Below are 27,679 nucleotides of genomic sequence, written 5' to 3' on the forward strand. Positions count from 1 at the left end.
AACAGTTTATATCTAATAATTATACACTTGTGCCAAATTTCTGTACGATAATAAGTCCACTGTAACTGATGTCTAAGTCTCTGCGGAGACGAAACGGAGGGGGTGCAATTAAAGTAGGCCTATTAGAAGTAACGCTACGATAAGTTGCATAACAATAAAAAAATTAAAAAGTGGATATAGAATTTCAAAAATGTCTAGACATTAGCTGCCTAATACTATTCACGACAATATTCCACCGATATTTCAACGGGAGTGAGGTCTTTAAAAAGACGTCGACTTCTTAACGTGCCCGGACACGCCGTACTTTCACGTGTACCGCTCTTATCACGCCGGCGTCAGAATAACGACCATGTCACCGTGTAACGGCTGTCTTCCAGTTTTCCAGTACTGTGAGCCGGGTATTTTACGATGTGTGGACTGTAGTTTACCTTGTGGTGCCAAGGACAACCAGCTGTTGCAGTTTGACTGTATGCAACACTGTAAAGGTAGGTGACTATGTACGGCAAGCTCTGAGATGCCGCTCTGATGGCTTCCGCTGGGACAAACTGCTCACGCGCCATGGTTAGGCTATTGCAATCTGATGAAGTGATTTCGTCATCACCTCTGTATCATTGTAAAGATGTCTTTATTGAAGTCATTAATTTTGTTTAATGAGAAGTGGTTTTTTGTTGGTCGAAATATAAAGGGGAATGGGGACTGACAGTAGGATGTAAACAAAAGCACAGGGTCACGCGCAGGGTCGTGTTTATCCACGGAGTTGTCAGACTATATATTGATATGGGCGCAGTGCGAGCATGAGCAGTGATAGGGAGGTGACAAATCATGATTACCCCGTAGAAGAGTTATCTAGCCAATCTGCCTACTGTATCATTCAGTAGATGACACCAGAAAAAAAAAAAAAAAAAAAAAAAAAAAAAAACCCTCGCATTGTTGGATTTTATATGATCGTATATTGTATGTGCCCCACTTTCTTGCCCTCCATATTTATTTACTTCGATAAAAATTGATATCAAAGAAATCTGCGATGCTAATTAACTGAAAAAATTGCTAGTTATCTGAAAAATAGTTGGTAACAAAAATAGACATGTCACAGTAGAAAATAAAAGACTCCCGCTGCATGTAGTCAGATTAGTCTCCATACCTAGGCCTACAACAGTGAAGACCGCTGTTTGCCAACAGCCAAAGTGATTCTTAAAGTCTACTTATTGTCACAGTCAAAATTATTTGTCAACTAATGGCAAATATCAAAAAAAAAATTTACTTTGTTACACAATCATATTTAAGTATTAAACCAGTGACTAAGTCCTTTTCGAGATTTACCCAATTGTTATTGCCATATTTTTAATTTCTACAAAGAGCACAGAAGTGCCATATATTTTATCCCTGAACGAAATAAGGCTTTGATTTTCACTAAAAATAAACGCTTTTTCTTCCCATGTTTATCATATGATACCAGAACAGAAAAATTAACCTCAAAGTAGTTTCTTTGCTTCAGAGGATGTGTATCGTTATTTTTATGAAAAAAATATTTCATAAAGAGTTTTCATAAAGATTATACTCTTTAATAATACCGTATACGGGAATAATTATTTCAAAAACTTGATGTCAAATCTCGCAGATTATCCCAAATAACACTCGCCAATTTAGCCAAATGCTAAAACTGACTTAAATTGGCTAAAGAAAAAAAAAGGCTTGAATTGGCTAATTTTAGTCAAATTATAACCATTTGGATAAAAAAAGTGGTGATTTGGCTAAGCAAAAATAAATAAATAATAAAAATAAAATAAATAATGAAAATTAAAAAAATAAATAATAAAAAATAATAATAATAATAAACAAAAAATTGCTAGCGCTACCCCAGAGATGACAAAATTTGTCACTGTACATAAATCCATAGATTCCCCTTTAAAGAGACGTCGCCCCGGTTTCACAGAAATTTAAAAAAAAAATGGAATCCGCTTCCCTGATTAAGAACTTGGTTACCAACGTTACATGGTCACATGCACACATCTTACCCTATTAGGAACGGTGCTATACCACTTTCATGGATATCCTAGTCAACTAAGCCAGGGAACTAACTAATTTATTTCTGTGAAACCGGGACCTTTGTCTGCTTTTATAGGTTGTTAATTGAATGTCTATGCATTTTCAGCGTACAATGCCCTGCGACTAAGCACACGAGCGCCAGAGACCGGACCTAGCAAATATTCAGCTCGACCTCCCGACCTCGACCTCCCTGCTTCGACCACACCCATCCTTCTTCGAAACACAGATCGCCCTCTGCCGGTCATCCGTGGAGTAACATTTGCCGTGGTGGGCGCGGTCGCCTTAGCTGTGGTTTTTGCTCTCGTCAGTGTTGTCATCGCGGTTCTGCTTTGTAGACTGCGTAAGAGATATCGCAAGAGGAGTAAGTGGTCATCTTTATCGTCTGTCCGTCTTTTTCTCTCTCTCCCTTAGTGACAATGTGTAGGTAAATCATTTTATTGCTATTTAAAATTTAAATAATCACCTTGAGTCGAGGGGATTCTAGAAAATAAATGTTTTTCCAAGATGAAATAATAAGTCACTGCTATTTTACAGGAATGCAACGAGAGACTGAAGCCTGTGAACTAGCCGTGTTCGTGCCTGAACCTGCTATAGAGCCAGCTATGGATCCGCTGTGTATTGTGGATAAAAGCTTCGATGTCGGAATCCCGCTTGGCACTACAGAAGAGGGACCGTCTCAACCTTCCAGCTACGGTGGCGCCACCAGCCGGAATCATGATGACATGGCCACCACAGCGCTGCTCATTTGCCGGGATCTTAATGCCCATGGGGACTGTGGGAAGTGTGTGGTTCCTCCAGAGGAGGACACGGACACGAGGCTCAAAAGTTTTGGTTGAGACCCACTGTGGACACTTTGCTGCCATCTTGTTTCATTAAAACTTGTCATAGACAACCGAGCTTTTGAAGCATAAATGTTTGTTACAAGCTTACAAACTCAAATCGCAAAGGCTTCGTATAGCAATATATCAATTTGCAAGTTAAGAAACTTGTATAAAAACAGTCTCAAAGGACGTCGTAAAAGCCAAAAACGAATAAATGTAGTGTGCATGAGAGTGAATGTGAACAATAATATGATATGATATCAGATATCAATAAACTTTTTTCTACCTTTGTCTGTGGGTGTTATCGATTAGCAGTACATTCTTTGATTTTACAGAAAAAAAAAAACTTCTCTTTCTATGTGTTTCTAGTCGTCTCTGGCATGTGTGGCTACTCAAACGTGTTTATTCGAATCGTCACCCACTCTACTTTTGATCCACATAAATGGCTGTTGGATGAATGTGGTATTAGAATGCCACCGATTTCCAAACGCAGCTCTTTTATCACCTTAATGTGCGTACTTTCAAAATTTCAGCAAGATCACACACATGCATGAATCTGAGTGATTTTCAGTGTTGAAGTAGACACCACATTAAAATTATAACTTTCAAGGCAAGACTGACTACTAACCACCTGACATGATTATAAAACCTCTACTAGGGCTAAATGTATACTGCACGCGCCATTTATCCGTTAGGTAGTTTCACATCATGAAAACGTATCAAAGCAACTCGATTAGATTTCTCTTTACATTTTTTATTGTTGACAGATACTGATCATGATTCCAGTCACTGTTGTTTATTAAATGTACAAACAAATCAATGCATTGTTTAATGCCAGGTGTTTTTTTCCAGGTGTTCTGGTAAATATATCATGTTGCCATGGTAACAGTTTATGCCTCATCCTTGGTTACTCTGGTGTATATAAGTTGACTGGAGTGTTTCACAACAAGCTTGATTAGGCCTGGAATGCACAAAAATGATAAATATATTAGCCAACATGGAAATCAAAAATATATAATGTAAGTTATTTATAGCAGCATAAAAGCGTTTTCATCTTCTCTTTAAAAAATGATATTGTTTTCTAGTATGTTTTAACCTTCTTTAAAACTTTTAACTTTTTAAAAATCCGATTTCACAACAGTTCTTTTGAATTGCAAATAGAAAGAATTCCAACATATCTCCCCCCTCTCTGGCCCCCGCCATATTTTCCTACCTTTCTGTTGTAATTCTGAAAGAGCAGCTCTGGCCAGAGAGCCTCTGATCTTCAGCCTCTCAGAGACCACAGATGGTGTGATCAATTTGTAGCTGGGTACTTCTTTGTACAGTTTATCATAAGTGCTTTGATCAAAGAGAACGAGATTGTTCAATTTGTCTCGCACTTTTCCCTTAGACCACTTCTGCAAAGCAAAATGATTTACAATGTGTTTAATAGTGATATTTACCATTGCCAGTTCTTAGGAAAGTAATAAAATTATATTTCATAATCTCAACTTAACAAAACACTAGTTTTTCTGAAGCATTGTGTGTTTAGTTATTTGAAAATGCAAAGCGAAAAATACTCACACCCTTTGAGGATTTGATACCTCCCACTCTTAAAAACAAGCTCATTTTATGTACACCTCAAATTTACAATAGAAAATTTCGACTTAAAATTTAATATTTGTTTTTTCAAGAATAGGATGAATGAACTCATTTAAATGCATGGGTATATAAATGCTGGGTGTTAATTTTCATATGTTACAATAGAATTACCTTCTTCTTGGCCTTGCCACCTCCACTTCCTTCCTTCTTTTTGGCTGGGGCCTTGCCGCCCTTGGCTGATTTGCCTGCATCCTTCCCTTTAGGAGGCTGAAATCAATGCAGTTTACATGAACATACAGGATTTGTAATGAGGTAATTAATACATTAAAGGGTGTACGGTTTTCTCAGTTGAGATATCAGTGGTCTAAAAAGTTGATAACTGAAATGACTTCCTAACAAAGTTTCTACATTACAAGCATCGCGTGCAGTTTTCCAGTTAATCGTCATTTGTCTATTTATCAATACACAGCATACGTGAGGCTACATACAGACTAGTTTCTATTTGTTTTCGGAAAACATAAAAACATGTACTACAGTAACAGATTTCGCAAATTTCTTAGAATATCGAACCATGTGAAACAATGTTTTAAATACTCCAAGCAAATATAAGCACTTGATTTTAACTTAAGTGGCTAAAACTGCTTTTTAAATAGGAACTTAAATATTAATTCAATACACTGAAAACAAGGGGGTCAAGAAAAGGGCAATTTTGTAGCGAGCCCATAAAGTACACACCATGCTGGTCAAATATGGCTACCGGAAAAGGCAGAACTCTTTTCAAGCACTCGGGACAACCCGTTCCGGTTAAAATCTCAACTGATGCATTCCAGCGCAATCATGAAGTATCCAGTGTCCAGTATCAGTCTTGCATTTCTGATGCGTAAACATGCTTTTGGTGGCCAAATTACTATTTTTGAATTAATTTTAAGCTAGGATAGAAGATAAACTTGTTTATGTATTTTGGGTCCCAGATTTAAATATACCTTTCTGGTTTTTGAAAATATACCAGTCACATTTTCTACTATATACAGACTCTACATATATTGCAAAACCCTCCCTTTCCCAATTCAATTGTTAGAATGATAAAAGCTCTGAAAAAAAAAAGTAGAATACATCGAAATTACTTATTGAAATGAATGAGAAATAGATTAAGGGGATAGCTACACATAAGTAAATTATCCATTTCGAAATGGTGTGAAACGTTGAGGACAGGTACAGTAGATGAATGAATTTGTGAAAAATATTCAGGATCTTTTGAGGAACAATTAGATTTTGCAGGAAAATCCTGCAGTAAAAATTGACAGTGATGTTGGCCATTTGTGTCATTTTGGTAAACGTAGAAACAAATTAGACATGCCTCCTTTCATTTAGAATGTAAATATGTTGTGTAGCATACTGTAGATATTAAATGGTGTTTGTTAACCTACATTTGGTAGGTGACAAATTTTAAATGTGTCCTTTTTGTTAGTTTGTTATTATTCCCCCTCCCCCCCCTTTTTTTAAATTTATTATTGTGTTATAAAAGTTCTAAAGTAAGGATAGGTTAATTGTTAAGAGAGTTATTATTTATAACTTTTACATTAATTATTGCAAACTGCATCGGTTATACTGGTAAATCCAACTTTTAAGACAGGCAAAAAAAAAAAAAAAAAAATGTTGACATGTCCAGAACTCTTTAAAACTATAGTCAAAGAAGAGAGAAATCAGAAAATATTTATCCATTTACATAACATTCAAATGCACCAAGTTCAAAAATCATTACGATAAGAAATGGAAATTTTTATTTATCAAAAAAAAAAAAACTCAAAATTCATATTAAATAAAATTATAACAGTATTCAATACTCTACACAATTTACTTTTCAGTATTCTAAAAAATCATAACTATATTCTTAAAAAAAAAAGAAAAAAGATTACGAAGAGAAAACAAATATACGTCTATGAGATTACTCTCCTTCATCCCCTCCCTCATTCACTTTCTTCTTTGGTCGCAGATGATGTGGTGCAATGTTAAATGGGTTTAGAGAAAACAATGGAGACTGTGAGGGAAAATCTTGAGCATTACTGTCATCCCAAGTCCTCTTCATATGAGGTATAAATGTCGAGTCCACTACAACAGTTGTGCTCCTGTCACGTCTGACTCTTGACTTTTTTGGTGGTCTGCCTCTTTTTCGTTTTTCTGGTATAGGAACTGGAGGTACATCATTCGAGTCTTTTCCATTTGCCATTGTGATCTGATCATTTACAATTTGCTGACTGTTTGACTGACTACTGTCTGGCACAGGGTTATTATCTGCTGAAAGAGTGTGTTGTGTCCCACTTGTGCCTGGCACTGGAGCATTAGACAATCCCGTTTCTGTCTGCTTAGACTTGAGTAATTCTACAATTGAAGAACGAGGTTGTTTACAACACGATGGATACTTGTACATTCAAGTCTCTGAATGCTAGATACTTACTAGCATTCAGAGACTATCTACAGTAATCCTAAAATACCCTTGCTACACATCTATTCCAAACAGAACATTACTGTTACAGTAGATACTTGTATGAAAGAGAAGAACAAAACAACATTAATCCAACTGCATGGGGATTGGAAGGTGACTCATATATAAATGTCTATCAAGTCTAGGTTTTTACAAGTTACTAATTTCATACCATCGTCATCCATTGCTTTCCATGTGGCATCACAGGTCTTCTTTCTGTCATGTATGTCTACTCTTAAGTGAAGCAGTTCATACTTTTGCTTCATCAACTCCCTCTGTTCTTCCAGATCAGATTCTTTCAGCACCCCTGCTAAATTCTGTAACAAGTCCAGGACTAAGGCAGAGTCTGAAAGCATAAAATTAGATCACAATTTAAATCAATATTACTTTGGGGTTACACTAAAACATTTCGGGGGTATGGGTTCCAGTCAGTGTTTGCCTCCTAGGAAAATTAGTTGCTGGACCAAAAGTTCAGCCATCTTGAAAAGTAGCTGGGTCGAATGTCTGCCGGGTGGGAAAACATCTCAGCCCGTTCTGAAAGTTGTTGGCCCCAGGCAGACGGTCCAGGGTTAATTTCTAACACTTGTGAAAATAGAATCATAAGTCAAAGAGTATGCTGAATAAAAATGTATGGAATAATTCCCCATGCTCTTGGTTTCAGTAGAGTAAAGAATGGTCATCTACACATCTGTTCATATGGTATTTTCTTTGGTTTAAAATTATAAAACTGTTCAGTGATAGCTAGTAACTAAGAATAAAAAAATTACTGTGGACAAAGGCAATTGTATTTTACTTTCATTGTGTGTGTGTGTGTGTTTGTGTGCACGTGCACATGTGAACTTACCCAAAGGACTGAGATCTGGAGGGTCTTCACCTTTTAAAGCAGCCACTATGTACCTATAAATCTCTTGATAATTTGGATCATATCTGGATTTAGGCAGTCGATGGGGCTCAAGATTCCCTGCTATAGACATGACCTGGAAAATAAAAACATACACTGTGAAATGCAATCAGTATGAACTTAGTATTTAATCTTATCCCTACCCAACACCCCAATTGTTACACAAGAGAATGGTTTTCTAACAACAACTGCCGTTACTCAAATAGTCCTTTATAATAGATCATGATGATGTAGGGTTTTTTATATAAATTAACTAATTAAAGTACCATGGAGATGTTTTCTCTTCAGCTGTATTCAAAATTTATTCTCTTAGACCAGAAATAATCCATAAATAAACCATCCAATGACCAGTACGGTACAGTACCCAGTTAAACAAACTGTCATTACAGTGTACTTTGCTCAATTTCTGAACACTTGTTAGCTTATAAATCTTTCTGTTCTAAGATGCAGCTTGTATGACTGTTTTGAGATTTTTTTCTGGAATAGTTCTAGGACAAATTTTAGGGCAAATTTCAGCTCACGCCAGCAGATACAGTTTCAGACTCTCAATACACATTGCATCTGAAACATGAATTTAGCCACTGAGCGAGAACAACAAATTATTTTCCAAAATCAGATGATTGTTTTTGAAAAGCAGGCTCAGGTCCCTAGTGTTTTTCTCACCTTTGCTAAATCATAGGAATGATCCTGGTCATAAGACACGAGATTTTCTGCAACACGCAGCCATACCTGGGGTCAGAAAAATATCACATAATTACCCAAATTACTTACATTAACTTAGTGGACTATACCACAGGTTATGACCAAAAGCCCTTACCTACTGATACGCAAATCTAAATAAGTGGGGCATGACAGTTCCAATGACAGTAATACTCTATCATTAACATCATGCTACTGTCATTACAACACCATTTACAGTTCCTAGGACAAGTCTAACAGACATCTTACATCAATTAGCCATACATTTCTGTAACTCATAATGTTCCCAGCAATGTCCAAAAATAACCTAACCAAAAATAATATTTGGTAAGCAGATCAAACTGTTGGACCCCCCCCCCTCCCCCCAAGTGCGGTATAAAATGTGCCACACCATGGAAAAAAAGATGGGCAAATGGCAGATTCTACTTACCGCAATAGGAGCCATGATCTTGTTCTTTATCGTCTCTGCAGGAGCTTGGTAACAAGAAAGAAAAGAAGAAATCTTTAGTACACACTAAAAGATGCTCCATTCAGGGTACACTCAAATATACTGGAGTCAAAAGACATACATAAAAAAATTAAAAAAATAAATAAATAAAAAAAAAAAAAAAAAAAAACAAAACAAAAAAACAAAAACAAATAATTTTCCTGAAAATTGTTGCAATTTTACCTTTAGGCATACTCTATCCTAAACCATATGAAAATTACAGTCTTTAAGCCTGTTTTTGAGCTATTTATTTCTAAAGCATTCTTTCTGTCAGAAAGCAAATTCACCAGTCTCCATGCATCTCCATAATAAGGGGGGCTAAAAAATATGACATACTGAACTCAATAACCATTTCATAGATACTTGTATTGCCAACAGCTTTTGATGTGGCAGAGTTAGATGTGATTATGAGAGAAGTGTTAACATTTCCAGGAAAATTAATTTTCTGCTATGCGAGTGTCTAATGTTCATTATGCAACTTTAAGGTCACATGCTGCTTGATTTGAAACCTTTAATGTCAAACTCCAGATAGGATACCGCAGGATTTGATTATAATTCCCTTCTATATTATACCTCCATAATCTTTGTAAAGTCTACTGTAAAATAAGTAGTGGACAGAATCACAGACCACTGCTGTTGAATATTATTGACTTATTACTTACCCTAAATACAAGTGTTAAAAAGAATGTAATTCTTTAGTATATGCTATAACATGTGCCAATGACAATGTGCAATTCACCACAAAAAAGCATATCATGTACATGCAAAGAGAGAAAGTATTGTTGAAATGACATTTAAGCATTTTTCTAGGTGATCAAATGAATCAAAAAGTTAAAAGGACGCATAAATTAAACAAACATGTACATTAACTTTTAACTTTCTGATTCATTTGATCAAGGTTGTACAAGGTAAAGAAGGCAATTACTACAACCATCCCAAATTCCTAAAATTTGATAATTTACTTACCTGAAGCCCTTATTCTAATAGCATCTATGTACCATTTGATCTGTAAAAAAAGTACAATGTAAAATGAGTGCAAATTATAATATCCTATCCTGATATTCACATTTATCAAAATCCCCACATTTGTATCATTCATTTCACATTCAGAACAAATAATACGTGGACTAACTGATCCACATATTAAAATGGCTGAACCCCACTTGAAAGCAAGCCACCTAATCACCTCATGGTCTCACTGCCTCCACACATGCCATTAAACAGATTAAATTTCAGCTCCGAGGTTTAATTGCTAGGCCCCTGCAGAGAAGGCACTTGTGAAGACAGTGAGACCATCAGGGGATTAATCGGCATTGCTTTTCAGTGGGTCAGACATATTTGATCCACGGATCTGTAAGCTGGCAGATCAAGTTGTTCTGAATGTGATGGAAGCCACTGTTTCTGACATCAATTTGAACTAAAACAAAAACCATGTCTTAAAAATAGATATGATGCCGTCTCACTGCTTAGCATTAAATTTAATGAATATTCAGCACGATTCCTTCGTGTTATATCACAGATATCAAGAATATCTGAATGGTGTTACATTCTTTCAGATAATGATAGATATTTGATTTACCTCCTCTTCTGATCTTGTGGGGATAAGCTTATGCATTTCAGCATAATCATCAATGGAACAACTATAATACAATGAATTTCAACATCAGTGTATATAATAATCATTAAATATAACTATGGACAATCCAATATCATCAAAGTACAAGATCTACGAGAGAGCCCAAAAAAGTAACAATAGAAAAAATATATAATATCTAAGCTCAAATTTCATAATTCATAAGAATATTATAATATTTATCATAAAAAAAAAATACTGAGAACTTTGGTTTTTCCCACCCTATATATCATTCCCTGGGAGATTAATGTTAGGTGATGACTGAAAAGGTAAAATGAGACAAGAACTTTCTGTTCAACAATAATAATTTGACCTGCTAAAGTTGCGTTAATCAAGATTTTTTTTTTTTTTTTTTGAGGGCCACTCTCTACAAAGATCACATGTTTAAACCTGAAACTTGATCTGAGATTCAAAATAGATGTGTATGAAGCTAAAATACCTACACTTTTAATGCAGTAAGTAACTTTTTCTTCTCATAAATGGTCCAAAGTTTGTCGTAACTAAGCATTTTCTCCTGTGGTTTGGTTGATTTTTTTCTTGGAGCCCTTCCAACCTTCTCTGAAAAGTGAAGTACAACATAATTACTGCACAAAAAGGTAAAAAAGACCCCAAACCCATACCTAGATCGATCTAGCAGGACTGACCCTCCTCCAAGGGTTTTTTCGCTAAATTGCATTCAGCTTACATGGCTTAGATATCTGGCATGCTCACTAGTTAATTACCCTTGTAGATGAGTCGATCCTGCTAGATCTATATGTAGGCATGGGAACAGGGTCTATACCCAGTATGTAGCAACATAAACATATTTCATTCTTATAACAGATTGGCAATAATGTCAACAACTAAATGCAGATGAACAATACTTAAACAATGTTATCAAATTACTTTCATAGAATTACCTGGCTTCTTTTTGACTGGTTTCTTTTTAACCATTTTTACACTGAGCTATGGGACTACTCTACAACCACAAATTCTTCAATTTCCTGATCAGAACAGCAGTGGGGGAAAGTTTCCTGCAAATTAATGACAAATATATAACAAGTAGGGTTTTTTTTGCATCGGATTCTGGAGATTACCACTGAAAAGCACTCTACATCAAAGCAGGATAACCCACAAAAAAAAAGGTACATCAAATTTCAGGTATTTTTCAAAAAAATTTTTGGTATTATAGAGGACGAGCGGTCTACTTCTATGGTCAAAGATTTTAATTCGCAATATGACAAAGGCTGCAACAAATGTCAAAAATGCTTTAAGTATATGAACCATCTGATAAACTTAATTACTAGTTCAATATTTCTTTCCACAGATATTTAATTGATTTACCCACTTCTGTCCCCGTTTAGTGATTATTTCCTTTTCATATGTGCAGGTGCTTAAACTTGTGCACAAAAAATGATGACGCGTCAAACGACTACGTCATGAAATTTGGGAAACGCAAGTTTCCGAACAGCAGCGAAGATAAAATTCTACTTTGTGATTGGTCAGCAGCTGTTTACGGAAAATGTCGAAGCGTGATTCTCGTCATCGTACGAGATGAACAGCCATTGGAAACCAGCACGGAACAAACAGGGAGTAAATCATTCAACATTTGATGGGTTATTACTAACTTGTTAATCGGTTGATTGACGATTTTTCTATCTTGCTGGAATCCTGATGTCTTAGAGATTTATCACCTTTAATCTAGAGCTCCAGTGTCAAGTTGGTAGCCGAAGGGAGGCGAACAATTCTGACCAATATCGGCAGCTTGAATAAATTTTCATTAGTTGCTCCAACCGAATTTCGGTGGGAAATGTAAGGCTCCGGCCCTGACTCAGGTCTACAAAGTACAATCACTTGGACTATCATGAGTGGACGCCCAAGGACAACATCATTCGCAGAAGGTGCCAAACAAGGACAGCAAGGCTTTGTTGGAATGAAAACTATTAGTGAGTAGCAAGTGCCTCTGCGTCCATTTTATTTCCATCCCCATGCCCTCTAGCTTTTGACCAAACATGGGAAATCCTTAATGAAAAACACATTTTTTTCGTATGAGAACCCATAATCAATATATTAACTTCCCCAGCACAAATATGTGATTATAAAAAGATGGCTAGATTCTATGTTGTGTAGAGTGGTTTACTTTGCTGACCTGTTAGCATTATTGTGAATAGAGTGCATTTATATTAATGCAATTAATCCATCTTCGTTTCAGGGTTCATGTTTTATTAATTACAAAATCCTGTTATATACTAGTATCACTGTTAACTGTTGTAAACATGTAATGAATTCTATAATTCCCAACTGTATAAAATGTCGTAAGACCATATGACAGAGGTTGTTTTTCTGTGTTGGTTGTAACTTGTAGCCTACACGACATGATTTGAAGTAGGAAAGGTAGAACATCAAATAGTCCATATAGTTTGTTGATTCACTACATCATGTTGGTATTCAGTAGACTGTTGCTCAATAAATATTTTTTTCTGCAACAACAGAAAATATGTGTTAATGGAAGCAATGATTCATAGCCTCGCTGTATCAGATGAAAGGTCAAATTCAGAAGAAAAAACTTGATGAGAGATACGTAGGTCACTCAGCTAGCTGAGCATCTTAAGTACCAAAACGATGGCCATAGTATTTAGCTATATCATTAAGAGCGGTAAAAAAAGGGCGATCTCTTCATTCCACACCTTTATTGTGGATTGGGTTATGACCGTGGCCATTTCTCAGTTTCTCTGTGAGATATTTATGTAGGACCCCATGTTGCTTGGAGGTTACCTTATAATGTTGCTGCCTGCATTATTTATACCAAGATGGATCTGTTCTTAATATTTCACACGTATGTGTTGCCTAGTCCTACGCTTCAGCATGGTTTTAAAAGGCTAACTCAAGCTGGGGGTAGCCCACGTACCTTTATTTTTAGTTCTGTCATCGTTTTAATGTGGAAAATTGTGGTATATTTACTGGGTAATTGACCAGCTGGGTCATGTAAGAAAGATGAAATAAGCGGCATTATTTCTGTTACTGATGATATTTAATGATGATTTATTACATTATTTCCAGGTATGTTGTGTGGGATATAAACTGCCCTGTTTTTAACCATATAATCCATTCATCTCTGAGCTCTTTTCAGAATTTGTTGTTCATCAGGCAACCTTAGCCTATGACACCCCCCCAAAAAAGAAAAGAAAAAAGAAAAATGATTCAAGATGCATATGAAGTCAAAATTTTGCTGCAAAAGCTGACCAAATGCCACCATATAATTTAAAATAGTATAACTTAGAGAAATACCAGATGGTTTTGTTTCATATTAGTCAAAAAATGATATTTGAAAGGATATTTTCTGCATTCTTTCTATGGTCTCCCAGATTAGTAGGGCAGATTAATAGGTCAATTTACGTCCAAAATTTTGAAGAAGGTGCAGTGTTCAAGTTATTTTACAACTGATATATTGATTAAATTTTGTTTTTCCCTTGGCATGTCTGCTTTATTTGAGTTGTAGAAGAAATAGTAGAAGTGGGTTATATGTTACTGGGAATCCACGCTCTGTTCAGATGTATCATTAATACCAGTTGAAGAAATTGGGTGCCAAATACAAGTTCAGAAACTGATGAAAGACATTACTATTACTAAAGAGGATGTTGCCAGTTATATAAATGATTGGATTTGGACCAATGCTGACTTTGTAATCTGATTTCTTACATGAAAAAATGCAGGGCTCCAGGTTTCATTTTACTGACTTATAAACATGCTGGATTGATTCCTCTCTATTTCATAGAGGGTACTAGTATTGTAACATTTTTGGGGGAAGTGTGAAAGAAAGACCCTTGGCCTACTTCTGAGAACTGGGAACTTTGTAACCCATATTTATGGGAAACTGTACTGAATAACCACATAATGTGAATCACATACATAGGTAATCACATATGATTTATGATATCTCTCAGTTTCACTTTTCAATTTGGTTGTTTATTACTGAGAAGTAGGTCAAATTAAAAAAAAAAACTACCAAATACCAGGAAGCAGTCAAGTTTTATTATTAAATTGCTTAAATTATTGAATTTAACTGGAAAATAAATTATAAAAATCAGACTTTTTTTGCAGATGAAAAAGGGAATTACCTTGATTAGGATCATTTGCTCATGCCAAGTATGGTTGTAGTGAGTGCATGTTTGTGACAATGTATGTTTTTTTTCTTTATGTGGGAGTGTTGTGGTTTCATGGCAACTCCTCCCCTCTTTCTCCATGGAAAAATACAGCCCAAATCTCTAGATACTTATTGTTTGACGTCTGTGGCCAAATCTTGTTTACAACTGGATATGCCCAATCGTATTTCACAGGATCAAATTTATCCATTATGAAACTGTATCAATTGCGGCGTATTTAGTACAGCGAACTAACAGATCCGCAGATCCAATATGGCCGACTCACTTGAATGCTTGTGTAATCTCCGCAGGGAATCTATTCAGTGTCTAAGGGTGCATTCCCATAGATTTTAGATCGATCTATCCCCGTGGGGAGTCTCGCTAGATTATTGTCAGATAATCCGCCTTAAATGTCCGTCCCGCCTACTACAAGCTGTAAGGGGGTAATTAACTTTCGTGCCCGCTCGGCTGACAGCAATTTAGCGTGAACCCCCCAGGGAGTTAGGTCGATCTAATCTCTGGGAATGGGGTTCTAATTGAGAATAAAGCGACAAATTTTTTAGTGAGTTGCCATATTTGATCGGCAGATCTGTTAATCCGCTGTTCTGTATGCGTTCCTAGTGTTAATAATCTACTGTGTGGTCTAAGTTGGCCTGGCAGTAAAGATGTTGGTGTGAAAATTTTGATCTCTCTGAGTTTCTTCTTCAGCCTGGCTTATTTTTAGGCGACTTCTTTTGGCTGCAATTGCAGAGAAGAATTATTAGGAGAAGCAACCACAGATTTTATTTTATTGAGCATTACACAGTCTATGTCAGATCCTATCTCCTTGTCTTGGTTGCGTGAAGGTGCATTTCCAGCCCTAGTTGGGATGGCTGATATTAGCACTGTTCATCTCAGTAAAAGGTGTGCCCAAGATTTCATTAAGTAACTCACTTATATGGGCAGTGGGTGGGTAACATTGGGATTCGATCGTTTCCCTGTGTGGTCAATAATCGTAATCACACAGGTTAAGGGTATAGTATGGTACAAAATCAAGCAGTCACAAGGTGACTGAAAATGCATGTTTTGTGATATTGCATTAGGGAAGAATAGATGGTGATACTGGGTAAAATGTCAGTATTTTCTCCATGGGCAAGTAGGACCAATTTCATAAGAAAGTGGCTGTAATTTAAGTCGATCCTTATTTATTCTAACAGGTCGTTGCAAACATGTTCAGTGCTGTACATCTCCTTGATGAGAAATCTATAGAATTAAAAAAAGTGTTTTTAAGACCAAATCTTTCTTTACCTAAAATGCTTCTTCTAGGTATATCATTATTTATAGTAGTACAGATCTGAGATGCCCCTCCCCCCTTTGTAGACACACGTACACATCTAGAAAGAAAATGCAGTCTGTGATCCATTTACTAATTTTTACAGTGACACAGGCCTATTTACATTTAAGTGCTTTTACTTTCTTCTTGAGATCGATTTAAAAATAAGCCTAGAAGAGGTGCCACATGCTAATCAGTGCATCTCCCCCTTGTCGTAAAGTATAAAGTACATGCAAGTCCTCACATCCCCAGGTAACTTCGAGTTCATTTGCATCTTTGCACCAGCCTGAAGGGAGGCATAGAGTGTGGCGACACTCAATTAAGTCTGATTTAAGTAAGTCAAGTTTTAAAAAGAGAATGGATTTCTGAAGAGGGGTACCTGAATGACAGCACGCCCCAAACTGTACATAACATGTGAAGGCCAGCCAGTAATACGACCCATATGTTTTATGCTGTGGTTAAAGGAGGTCTTGCCCTAAAATGACTGGTCCACATACCACGCTCTGGTTATCTGTAATACTGCAGCTTGGCTGAATAGTTTGAACCACCGCAGAGCTCAGCAGAACTGAAGTTGTTTTGTAATCTGACTGGAAGAAATATAGGGCAAAAAATAAGGTGGTTGTATAAAGATTAAAACAGAGTTTAGGTCTGCGACCCCCCCAAAGATATCAGTCAATATGTAGTTAGTCGTGGTGAGAAGATTTCAGAATGGTGTAAAAGAGATTTGCATAAATGTGATGACTGCTCAAGGGAAAATGTGACTAATTGATAAAATATTTTAATTGTAAAAGAAATATGATGAAAGAGTTTTCTGGAGGATATGTTCTGGAATTTAAAAAAATTAGAAGGTGAGGCCTACCTGAATGTGAAATGGTTTGTAATATTTTCCTCAGTTCACCTCACATGTTTGAGAGAAGTGCTTTAGATTAAGTGAGTCAAAGTGTGGTATATGTAAGTATTCATGTTAAAGTATTTTTAAAAAATAGGCTCGTTGCTGATTTATGAAGCTGAGAAATCAGAACTTTGCATGGATTTTACAAGTTGTTCATGGGTGTTATATACTGAGATTTAAAAAAAAAAAAGGATGTCAGAATTTAAATTAAGAAATGTTACAAGCATGAAGTTAATTGGATGTCACAAGAATGGATTATAAAATAGGATTAAAAATACTAGAAATAAGAAAGAATATAATTTTTTTTTTTTTGATAACTCAAATAAAAAGACCAAATAGGGACAGACATTCAGATGTTTTACTTTTACAAGTCGAATATTATTCTCCCAAGTCCCTGTATGAAATTATAAGCCTTCCAGATTCACAGGCCAAACTGGTTTAGTATTATTGACCCGTGGCTTTGGGGACCAGGCCAGCCTGTAGTTCCAATCCTGACAGGTGTCAACAGGCAATGGAAGAAATGGGAAAAACTCGAAACATCTCCACGAATATATCCAGCTGGTTCCACAGTAATGATCCTTGTCAGCTTTTTTGGAATACGTGTAGACCTTTGACATTTTGCACCATGACTGAGTCTACATTGATTTCCTATTTGTGTGGAGGTATTCAGACATATTGCGTGGCTTAGCTAAGGGCAAGAATTCCGTCTGTCTTGGTACTAGAGAACCTGTTTAGAAGTTTTTATTATGTTTTCATGTTTAGTATTCGTGTGTGTGTGTGTGTGTGTGTGTGTGTGTATGTGTGTGTGTGTAGGGAGGGTGTAAGAAAAATGACAATGAGGATTCTGATCACCTTGGGTTTTGAAGTCCTTTTTTGCAAGACATGACTGCTTAGTGCCACTTTTACTCTCTGTCTTATAGACTTTATATTGGGACATATTCACTCTTCACAGTCAATATGAGTATAGCTGGTCACTGGACTAGTATGAAACAAAAACAGAATTACTACTACTGCAGAATCCCAGTTTTGGGGATATCTCACTACTTAAGTCAACTGTTTTGATAGATAATGAAATATTATTTTGTTTGGTGACCTTTGGATTACTCATATCTTGCAGTAACATTCATATCTACTCCAGATGGCAGTTTTTTTTCAATATTTGGGATTCTGTATGTTAAAAGGTTTTTATGGTTGAAGGAAAGGGATGGTGAGCACTTTTTATCTTTATGCGTGTTAGAATTATCTACAAGTTAAAGCTTCAAAATGCCTTTTCTACTGCGTATAATAGTCAATGTTTATAGGACACAGAGGTGGCACTGTATGGGATTTAAATGTTCTTTGTAAGCTGTCCTCTTTGACACTGGTAGATAAACTTCAGAGAATACTTTCAAGTATGAAACAGGGCCAACAAAATAAACACCACAAACACTGCTTGTTTGTTAAACTGAACCTGAGCTGTTAATCTGTTTAGAACGCTATCTCTGGTTTAGAATTATAATGTGTCATTGTTTTGTATTTGTTATGGGACACTGTTATGTGAATAACAGTCAACAGAAAAGTCAACTAAAAAGTCAACATTAAGGTAGTATACTTCTAAGGTATGAATTCATAATACTTGACTAATTTTTGACCCAATCCACTCTGCACTGGACTTGCGCAGAAATGTGAAAGGCGAGTTTTTCAACCACTTAAATATTGATGTGGTGAATTAGTGATTATTTGACTGAAAGTGAAAAATATGCTTGAGCGAGCCCAGCTGTGCATGCTTTAGGCACAATCTGATGATGTCATGTCCCAATTGCTGTTCTCAACACTGGCACACCTACCGCATTCTTCCACACTGTCACATCTACTGGCATTCAGCATTGTCACAACTAACACAATCAGTGTTGACACAACCAACACACTTGACCTGGCAACGGCCAACACCATACACGTGATAGTGTTACACAACACGCATGATAGAAAAACTGGGGATCCTCTCTGTTTCTTGTGTTGAATGCAAATGGTAGTAGATCAAGTTTTTGACAGCAGTTGATTTGGCCATAGTGAATGAATAGTATTGTGTATGTTTTGTCTTATTTCATTGATTTTTCTTTTTCAGATGTATGATGGTTAAGCCTCTCATTGTTTTAAAATTGACTCTGTGCCCTTTGAGGATTTGTAATGCAGCTTATTCTCTCTCTCCTAGTTAGAGATGTTCTTACTGCTAAATGCCTAGTGTTATTTTGCTTTTCATAAAACGGCAATATAAAGGATGCGGTGGTCTTCCTGCTTGAGTGAATCCAACTTAGTAATGGATCAAGGTTATAAGTAGAAAAAGGAGAAGATCAATGAAGAAATTATGCAATGGAGAATAGGATTGTTGTAAACATCGAGAATGAAAATCTCTGAGGAGATGAATATAATTGATGTTATACACCAGATGTGTGGGAAGTTATAAATACTTGGTGCACAGTTGTTCCAAGGACAAAATTGAACAAAAAAGGTGGGAATAAGTATATACTTAAAGCTTTTTTTGGAAAATGAAATTGATTGTCAGTCACAGGAAGTAGGATTTGTGCTATGTTTATAATCAATTTATCGTAATCTGATGTGAACTAGAGTATTTATAATTAAAATGATATAATTTCTAGGACTTTATAGGTCATTATTTTTGTTTTATTTCCTGTTTCTCTTCAGACCAATTATTAATAGTTTTTTTTTTTTTTTTTTTTTTTTTTTGCAACAGTGAAACGTCAATAGCATTTGGCTATATATTTATTTGCAAGCATTTGCTTAAAATTGATTAACAAGACTATAAAAGTGACGTAAAAAAATAACTGGTCTAGAGTTTGCATTCTTATTCACATTTTATAATCCTTCCTTATTAAAGACATAAAAACATAAAATTTGTCACTTTTATTTTTCCTCTGGAAATTTTCATTCTTAATTTGATTATTATAATACATGCTATCAAATGCAGCAGGACTGGAGGCATGTTTGTTTGGTGAAACAAACAAACAAACAAAAAAATTGTATCCTTTCAGCAAAACATGTAGTAACAACATGCTCATTTACATTCTTCCTTTGGGTACACTGCTCTTAATTTGATTACTCAGAAACACACATTGGGATATATGCTGAAAAGCAACAACACCTTTGGTGAAATGAAAAATACGTTGATATTTTCATCCAGGCATCTTTGATGTTTTGATTTGGCGTCATGTGTCAACACGTGGGAGTTGGTGAAACCAGTTTGCCTTTTGATGTGGGATGTCTATGCAGAAGGTCAGGCACTGTTTACTTTGATCTCTGGAGGGACAGATATTATAGCTGATAGAAAGCAAATCAAATGACAGGGATTTTAATGATGGGATCATTGATTGCACTGCAAGTGAGCCATATCATTACTAAGCAATGCTGTCATAAGGAATTTTGCAGTCTGAACATGGGCAAGTTTAGCCTAGCAGTGTTGTAGTAACTTTTGATGAAAATTTGTTTAAAAAAGGTATGAGCTACCTTTAAGTTTTTATTTTACGACAGTGTCTAAGTAAAAGATTTGACTAAAAAGGTACATTTCATTGGGAGCTTTGGGTTTCAGATTGTTATTGGTGGTAATTTTGATAATAACAGTAATTGATAGAGCAGCGACTCCTTGTCTAATGACTGTGGTCTCTATTAATGGTGAGCTTTTCCCTTTGAAAAAAGAAAAGAAAAAAAGAAAATCAATCGGTTATTACTAGTACAGGTACGTCATTAAAATCGAATACCCTACTAGTTCATTGATTGCGGGTTATTTTGTTGACTTACAATAACATTCTTTTAATAGACATTATATAAGGAGTACCTGACCTCATCAGAAACTATTTTTAGAAAAAACATGGAAAATAAGAAGGTATTTTACTTTTTGACAACCAATCAATTATAAAAGAAGGACCGTGTTAAAAAAAGTGAAAAAAAAATGCTATTTTTGTTGTCATTGTCAGGCCTACCCAACTACCAGACTCGGCACCAAATGATCCTGAATTCACCGGTAGATCAGACCACACTACCCGTTTTCAAGGTGTGTGTCAGATAGCATTACACAGTATCAGACGCGACACCGCTCTTGCCTAGTACACGATGTGATAGTGACGATTCTCAGCGGGGTTGAAAAGCATTGCATCACCACTCAAAATTTGTTCAGGGTATGATACTGTGTAATGCGATCTGAAAACAGGTAGTGTGGTCTGATTTACCGGTGAATTCAGGATCATTCGGTGCCGAGTCTGGTAGTTGGGTAGGCCTGATTGTGGATGACAAGTTAATAAAGAGGGTGGGGGTGGGCTGCAACTAGTTGTCACTTATTTCACTGTCTGCATTAATGAGTTGCATTGTCTTTGATAATACACGGTAAAAATTGTCTCTTCTTCATTGATTTGACATACAAAAAATTACAGTTAATTTGGTACTTGGTTTTCTGGCACTTTATTTTGTCAGAATATGGAACTGAAAGAACCGGAAAACTAATCTTGGTCTTCAAGTAGGCGTAGAAGCAATGCAGGAAATAATATGACTTGATCAGGATTCTCTTTTCGCTGTGAATCTGTTCAAACGTGGGCGTGTTAGATTGAACCAGATGCTGGTAGTTTACTCTTGAGGGAGAAGACAGATATTTAACAATGGTATTACATGTTAAGGGGGCTACTTGGTTGTTCTCCTCCATCCAGAGTTTTTTTCTGAAAAGATACAGGGTTTTGTATTAAAAGTGGACCAGAAAATATAATAAAGTTCATTATAAGAAAAAAAAAGCAAAAAAGTTGCCGAGTTTGATTAAAGGGGAAACTATAAGCTTAGCTGCTATCATTGTCAAAATGAAAAATCCTATCTGTATTCTAGTAATAGGGTATAGGTGTCTCTCTATCTCTTTCTCTCCCTATCCCCCCTCCCCCCCCAAAAAAAAAAAAAAAAAAAAAAAAGAAAAGAAAAAAGAAAAATTCTTCTACTACATTTCACTATGCATACGTATCTAAATTATCAGGCTTGACAGGTTCAGCCAAGATGCCTGTGCTGTGTTTTTAAAACTACTTTGAATATTGATCAGGAATCCATGTGTCTGGAAAAGCAGTCTTTGTTGTCATTCACAAGAGGAAGAGTTGATGGGAATGCCAGCATCCTTGGCAATGTTTTTTTTTTTGTGAGATTTCCTCTGACAGTGCATTGATGGACAATCTTCACCAGCTTGGGCTTGTCGTCTTTCAGAGCCTTTGTTGGTTCAGCTTGGGTTACCGATGAAGTTAGAAGTATTGCATTCTCTCTGCTTGGAGGTCTATGTCTTCACTCGAGGAAACAAAAGAGGGATATATTGGATTTCTGTCTACCCTGTAACGAAAAGAGGAGTTGTGCTGTCTAATTAAGTTTTCAATGGTTTCTTTGTCAGCAAAGAACATGTAACACGTAATGGTAATCCCATGTCAGAAGGAGAGAGTTGGATGTCATGCACATATTCCAGGAATTTTTGCTCGCACTGGGTATAAGTGAGCAGAATTATGCATGTTTTCTTCTTCAGCGGATTGAAAAAGAATACAGCAGGCAAGGTGTATGTTACTTACCACTGTGTATGAAGAGACATAGCACACGGCCAGCTTAATCATCATCTCAATTCACTGTAGTATTTTACAGGACAGTTTATAGATTACCCAGTCTGATATTTTGAAGATGGGTTTAATACATCTGAGGTATTTTCATTGATTTCAAAGTACGTTTCTGGTATTTTCATATTTCCATTGATTCCTCCTTTTGTGAAGGCCACACACACATTAAGGGGGATATTTACATTACCAGGAAAAGGAAATTCAAGGATAATCTCATTCAGAGAACTGTCTTTTCTTTGACACTGACAGTCGGAGTATTTCAAGAATGTTTTTGAAAGAAATATTGTATATTCTTAATGTTATTCCTGTCTGAGATAAATATCCATAGACTCCTATCTTGTTTAGCGGATGCTCATTGCATTTTTGCTGATATTGAATACAGTTAGGATGGTGATACATAGTAAATTCAGCACTATGAACTATGCTTCCAGCAGTTGCACTCTTGTACCTGAAAGTTGTGTGATTAGCCAGTAATTTGGTCCTCACATGAATTATACAAAGGCACCATAGGGTTCTGGTGTACAGTAGTTTTCTGAGGAACACCAATATAATTTGATTGGTAATTGCCACTACTGTGGCCGCGGAGAGTGGATATAATATAGTGATGAAGCATCAGATCTGTTAATTTCACTTTCTTTCTCTTATGCTATGCTTGATACGAGATATTTTTCCTGTCTGGACAATACTTCAAGAGAAATATCTAGGAATCATTTCTAGGAATGGACAATAAATGGAATGGCCTATTATTTCCACACATTAATAGATGCTCAAAGCAAAGTGTGAGACATTTGGTAAACAGCGCCAGGTGAAATTTCATCAGATTTGCATCATGCTCACTTAGGTGCAAAGGATGTAACCTGATTTAACCTTTGTAATCATACCAACGCAGTTCTGTGCTGTCATATGCTTCTCTGGATATTTATAAGGCGCTGTATTTTTTCATCAAAATTTCATATGCTGTCACTTGAAAGTGAAATTTCCAGGGGAAATGGCTACAAACAGCGGCCCTGATTGGCCTTTCTAACATTTTCACTTTAAAACCTCGTTCTCAATGCTTCTCTGTGGACAGGTAAAATATTGTCTTCCTTTCGGCTTGGCAAAGATGAAACAGTGTAATTGGTTTCTATGACAACCAGAAGAACTATCCCTGTGGAGAGAGCAGGATGTCAGGTTCTTAAACAGTTTGACACAATAACCATATGTAAGCTTGTTGGCATGCAAGGTTTTTCCGAGAGGACACTCACAAACCGATCTGTTTGGATTATTTGAGATTTAGTTCAGACAGAGCTACTTTGGACTGGGAATTGGCTTAACTCACGCCATCCATTATCAGACCTGTTTTGTCAATATCCGTGGTATAGTTGAGCTGACGCTGAAAACAAACCAGTTTTGTGAATTTGTGGAATATTGAAGAGCCACATGAGTAAGGCGCGCTGTAGCCCCCCGTGTTGTCTCTGTGTGCCTTTCTGTTGCCTGTGGGACGAGATGAATTTTTTGGATGTGGTAGTGGCTGTGTTGACAGGTAAGCCATATGCTCAGTAAACATTGACCATGATGAATCTAAATTTTATTAGAACATATTTGCAGAGATGAGATTTTTTTCTGACTTTTGGGGGAATTCTGACTTTTTTGGGAGCCACAAATATCATTAGACTGACTAGGTGGACCCCATGCCATCCATGCCATATTTTCCGACTTTTTCACCAAGTGGCAGTCGTATCCCTGTATTTGAGATTTGAAGGTAAAAGAAAACTTTTCAGGTGTAATATGTATCTATACATATTTGGAAAAAAAGTGAGAAAAACAAAGATTATACAAAGACTGCCATTTTGAATTTCAAACATACAAAAGCATGCTCATATTTGATAAGTTGGTCTTTTTTATGGTTTCAATGTCTGTTGATAAAACAAAGATTTGCAATTTGTATGACGTATAATCAATTACTATTTGTTTCGGTGCTGATATTGGACAGAAAACATGGGGGGCTTATATGACAGTTAACGTGAGAAGTGATGGCCTAAGTTGCCTTGTCATTTCATATATTTAATAACAACCTGAACAAGTAATCACATTGTACACAGAATGTAATTTTGAAAATCAATAACAACAACAGGGTCTTGGCTTGACGTGTGAGGAAAGAAATTGGGGGGAATTATCCTAATTTAATGACAAAAATAAATGAGATGGTTGTTCATTTTGTTCTGCACACATTACTTAAATCAGCTTCTTGAGGTTTTAAGGTTGACACATATATGAGAGGAGGAGAGTTTAGAATTCAATTAATGACGTCCCTGGGCTGCCGTGAGCAGTGGCGTGAAGATCCATGGCTGTTTGATACTGTGCTATTGATGACTAGACTTTACCAGACGTCTTTATATCAATAATTCTTCCATCTCCCTTTCTTAAACGTGTACCCTGAGAGTCGGACTACTTCATGTCGATAATTCTTTCATCTTGGCTCCTTTAATGTGTACCCTGAGAGTCGGACTGTTTCATGTGAATAATTCTTTCACAGATTATAGCATTTTCATGTCCACAATTATTTTATTTTTGTACCTTAAAAATGTACTCCAAGAGTCAGATTTCTATAAAGAAGTATAAATCAGTAATATTGTCAACCCTGAGAGTCCAGGATCAATTAGTCACTCGTAACTCTCATAAAGCTTGCTATGTTGTCTAGGCAGTTTTCTGACCTGAAGGTGTATGTGACTCCAAGACCCCTGGCCTCAAAGACACCGAGCCATTTCTTATCATTTTGGACTTACAACCAAAAATACATTGTTAAACCTCATATAATCTCTGCTGCTGTACACAGATTAGTGATGGTTATCACACAGTATACTCAGGTACTTTGGTACTAAGTTACAGAGTTATAGCTAGACTGGAAATACACCTTCAGTCTATGCCAAGCAATCCTTATTGCCCAGCAATTCATTTTGTCTCATATTCCCAGAAAGGATTTTGGTGTTTGTTCATTTCTCAGCTTGTTAGTTGACCTTTACCATGCCAAATAACCAAACTCCCAGCCTACCAACAGTGCCAGCAGCTATTTTGTCTGTCTTTCCTGGATTTCCTTTGCCATTATCACTCGCTTGAAAACAACACACAATTCTCTTGGTTATAGCTTTGTTCTTACTGGTCTCGAGGAAGTATTTAAGGTTATTTGTCAGCGGTGGTAATAATGCAATTCGGCAAAAGAAATGTATTGCATTTCCTTTTCCTAATTTGTCAAAGGTGTTTTTGCGTCATTTCTTTTTTTTTCCTGGCTGAATCAAATTAGTTCATCTATGGCTGAAATGACATTTGCAACTGTGGTAAGCTATATCGATCAGGTGTTCTGTTTTGGATTTATTTACGTGCTCTTGAAATGAATATATGCAAGTGCACAAAAAAGTCATAATCCACATAATAGTTCATTTGAAATCTTCTCTGTAGTAGGTTGGAGTGATTTGAAGGTTGTTCTTGTTGTGGTATTTTGTGAGTTGTAGCTTCCCAGAGTGCAGTATATTATCTTTTTAAAACTTAACAGTTTTGACATGAAAAAAAGTCCTCACCCTATTTTTATAAAGATACAGGAAAAAACTTGTTTGTGTATCAATTCCCCCAAAGCACTCTGTAGGGAAGACATGCACACAAATCTGCATGCTAAATCTGTACCTCTACTGCCTAATAATAGCTCCCTTTTTGTGCTCTTTATGTAGGAATGTTACTATATCAGAAGAGAAGTCTGCAGTAAATCACTAGTTTTAGGCACCTGCCTGACCTCTCTGTGCTAGTAACTGAGTAAAAATTCTTTCCAGAAAACTTACCACTCTTTATCAGATCCAGAAACAGCAATTAGTCAGCAGCATTCATACCAGGGCAGCTTTTGACCAGAATTTTACCTTACTGCTGTCATCAGACAGCCATTATTGAAACGAGGTGAATTTACAGGCTAGTTGGGTTGGTTTGAGTTAGTACATTGCTTTTTCAGTGAGCTTGAGGATAGTGATTTCTGATCACTCACACTTGTGTGCATATCATGAAGTTTAACTGGATTGTTATGGTAGAAGAATAACAGGAGCTGATATGTTGAAAATAAACTTGATTTCCCATGAAGGTTGATTTCCTCAAATGTTACGAGATGTAGAAGTGAAATGATGCTTGTTTTCCATCGGGGATTTCATTAGAAACTTAGAAAAGGCTTGGCAGTTTCCCCATTTCTGGGGGCTAAGAGGGGAAGTGTACTTTTGAAGCCTTGAATTAGACTACGTAGAAATTGTTTTAACTTTGTTATTTAGATGGCATAGTCCCAAGTTAAGCGGTCACATCTAGATTCTACATAGCAAATATTGTTCTTCAGTACACATCTCAAATGTTTTATTTTTAGATTGGGACAGAATGAGTTTTCATGCACATTATCATTACATGATTGTTTGTTAATCAATAAATTTATGTATTCTTGTAATTTTATTTATTTATTTATTTATTTATTTATTTATTTAAATTTTAATGTATTATTCTAGGCCAGAATGATGTGACATTTAAAAGCTCAATATTACATACACTTTAGTTTACTATCTTTATTACTATGATAGCATATACTTACCATATGGTAGATAGGTGAACTGCCAGTGCACAGATAAGCAAGTATGTGAAGTCATGTGATGGCTATGTAGCACATGTTATCTATACCCATACAAGTTGGACGGATAACCCAGATATAACACTCCATTGTCCATATATACATGGTACATGATTGGGGCCATCTTCTCTATTCAATACACAATCAGTACAAGGAGAGAATTGGAGAAATGCTAATTATTGTTGTTTTTTTTTTTAATGAAGAATCTTGTTAGGAAGGAGGTTATTATTAAGCGAAATTAAGGAGGTGGTGTACATAGGGACCATCTTTCACATATAATGAAGTGATTCCAGCAAGGATGTGCTTGAGTTTGCCATATTGGTGTGGAGACAGTGACAGTAAAATAGCCATTTTCTGATCGTTCCTGCACATACATTTGCAGCCATAACATAGTTGCTGAACATGTGGTAATACTGGTGTACTTCTGCATTGGAACCCAGCGATGAGCGAGAAGAGAAATTGTGT

The 27,679-nt window shown here is 36.2% G+C and overlaps 4 protein-coding genes across 9 annotated transcripts in view; 2 read left to right on the plus strand and 2 right to left on the minus strand.

The window, feature by feature from the left end:
- The first annotated feature begins 287 nt into the window (after window positions 1-287).
- Window positions 288-3,157, plus strand: LOC106175050 (uncharacterized). The gene is made up of 3 exons (XM_013556864.3): window positions 288-485; window positions 2,153-2,407; window positions 2,581-3,157. Exons 1-3 carry the CDS (start codon window positions 350-352, stop codon window positions 2,880-2,882), a joined length of 693 nt encoding a protein of 230 aa, XP_013412318.2. The 5' UTR covers window positions 288-349; the 3' UTR covers window positions 2,883-3,157.
- Window positions 3,158-3,605: 448 nt separating this feature from the next.
- On the minus strand, window positions 3,606-5,304 carry LOC106175049 (small ribosomal subunit protein eS25). The gene is made up of 4 exons (XM_013556863.2): window positions 5,184-5,304; window positions 4,620-4,715; window positions 4,081-4,264; window positions 3,606-3,828 (listed from the first exon to the last, which is right to left on the minus strand). Exons 1-4 carry the CDS (start codon window positions 5,184-5,186, stop codon window positions 3,758-3,760), a joined length of 354 nt encoding a protein of 117 aa, XP_013412317.1. The 5' UTR covers window positions 5,187-5,304; the 3' UTR covers window positions 3,606-3,757.
- Window positions 5,305-6,206: 902 nt separating this feature from the next.
- Window positions 6,207-12,076, minus strand: LOC106175041 (uncharacterized). 5 transcript variants are annotated; one of them, XM_013556852.3, is made up of 10 exons: window positions 11,978-12,076; window positions 11,550-11,663; window positions 11,094-11,208; window positions 10,597-10,657; window positions 9,984-10,023; window positions 8,961-9,004; window positions 8,495-8,560; window positions 7,775-7,907; window positions 7,103-7,276; window positions 6,207-6,827 (listed from the first exon to the last, which is right to left on the minus strand). In XM_013556852.3, the coding sequence occupies exons 2-10, from the start codon at window positions 11,581-11,583 to the stop codon at window positions 6,394-6,396; spliced, it is 1,101 nt and encodes a 366-aa protein (XP_013412306.2). In that variant the 5' UTR covers window positions 11,584-11,663; window positions 11,978-12,076; the 3' UTR covers window positions 6,207-6,393. The 5 variants fall into 5 exon arrangements, with proteins under 5 accessions (XP_013412306.2, XP_013412307.2, XP_086874618.1 ...); XM_013556853.3 differs by having other exon boundaries at window positions 11,974-12,076; XM_087018492.1 differs by having other exon boundaries at window positions 11,550-11,658; window positions 11,974-12,052.
- Window positions 12,077-12,163: 87 nt separating this feature from the next.
- The window catches only part of LOC106175040 (glycogen synthase kinase-3 beta), a 32,926-nt gene continuing 17,410 nt past the window's right edge, over window positions 12,164-27,679 (plus strand). For both annotated transcript variants that reach the window (XM_087018489.1, XM_087018488.1), the window contains exon 1: window positions 12,164-12,575. Coding sequence is in view for 1 of the 2 variants with exons in the window: in XM_087018488.1 (XP_086874614.1) it covers window positions 12,494-12,575 (82 nt within the window). In the remaining variant the exon portion in view is untranslated. The remainder of the gene's footprint in view (window positions 12,576-27,679) is intronic.

Source organism: Lingula anatina, chromosome 7 (genome assembly GCF_051362555.1).
Source record: "Lingula anatina isolate TDL-2025a chromosome 7, LinAna3.0, whole genome shotgun sequence".
Classification (NCBI taxonomy): Eukaryota; Metazoa; Brachiopoda; class Lingulata; order Lingulida; family Lingulidae; genus Lingula; species Lingula anatina.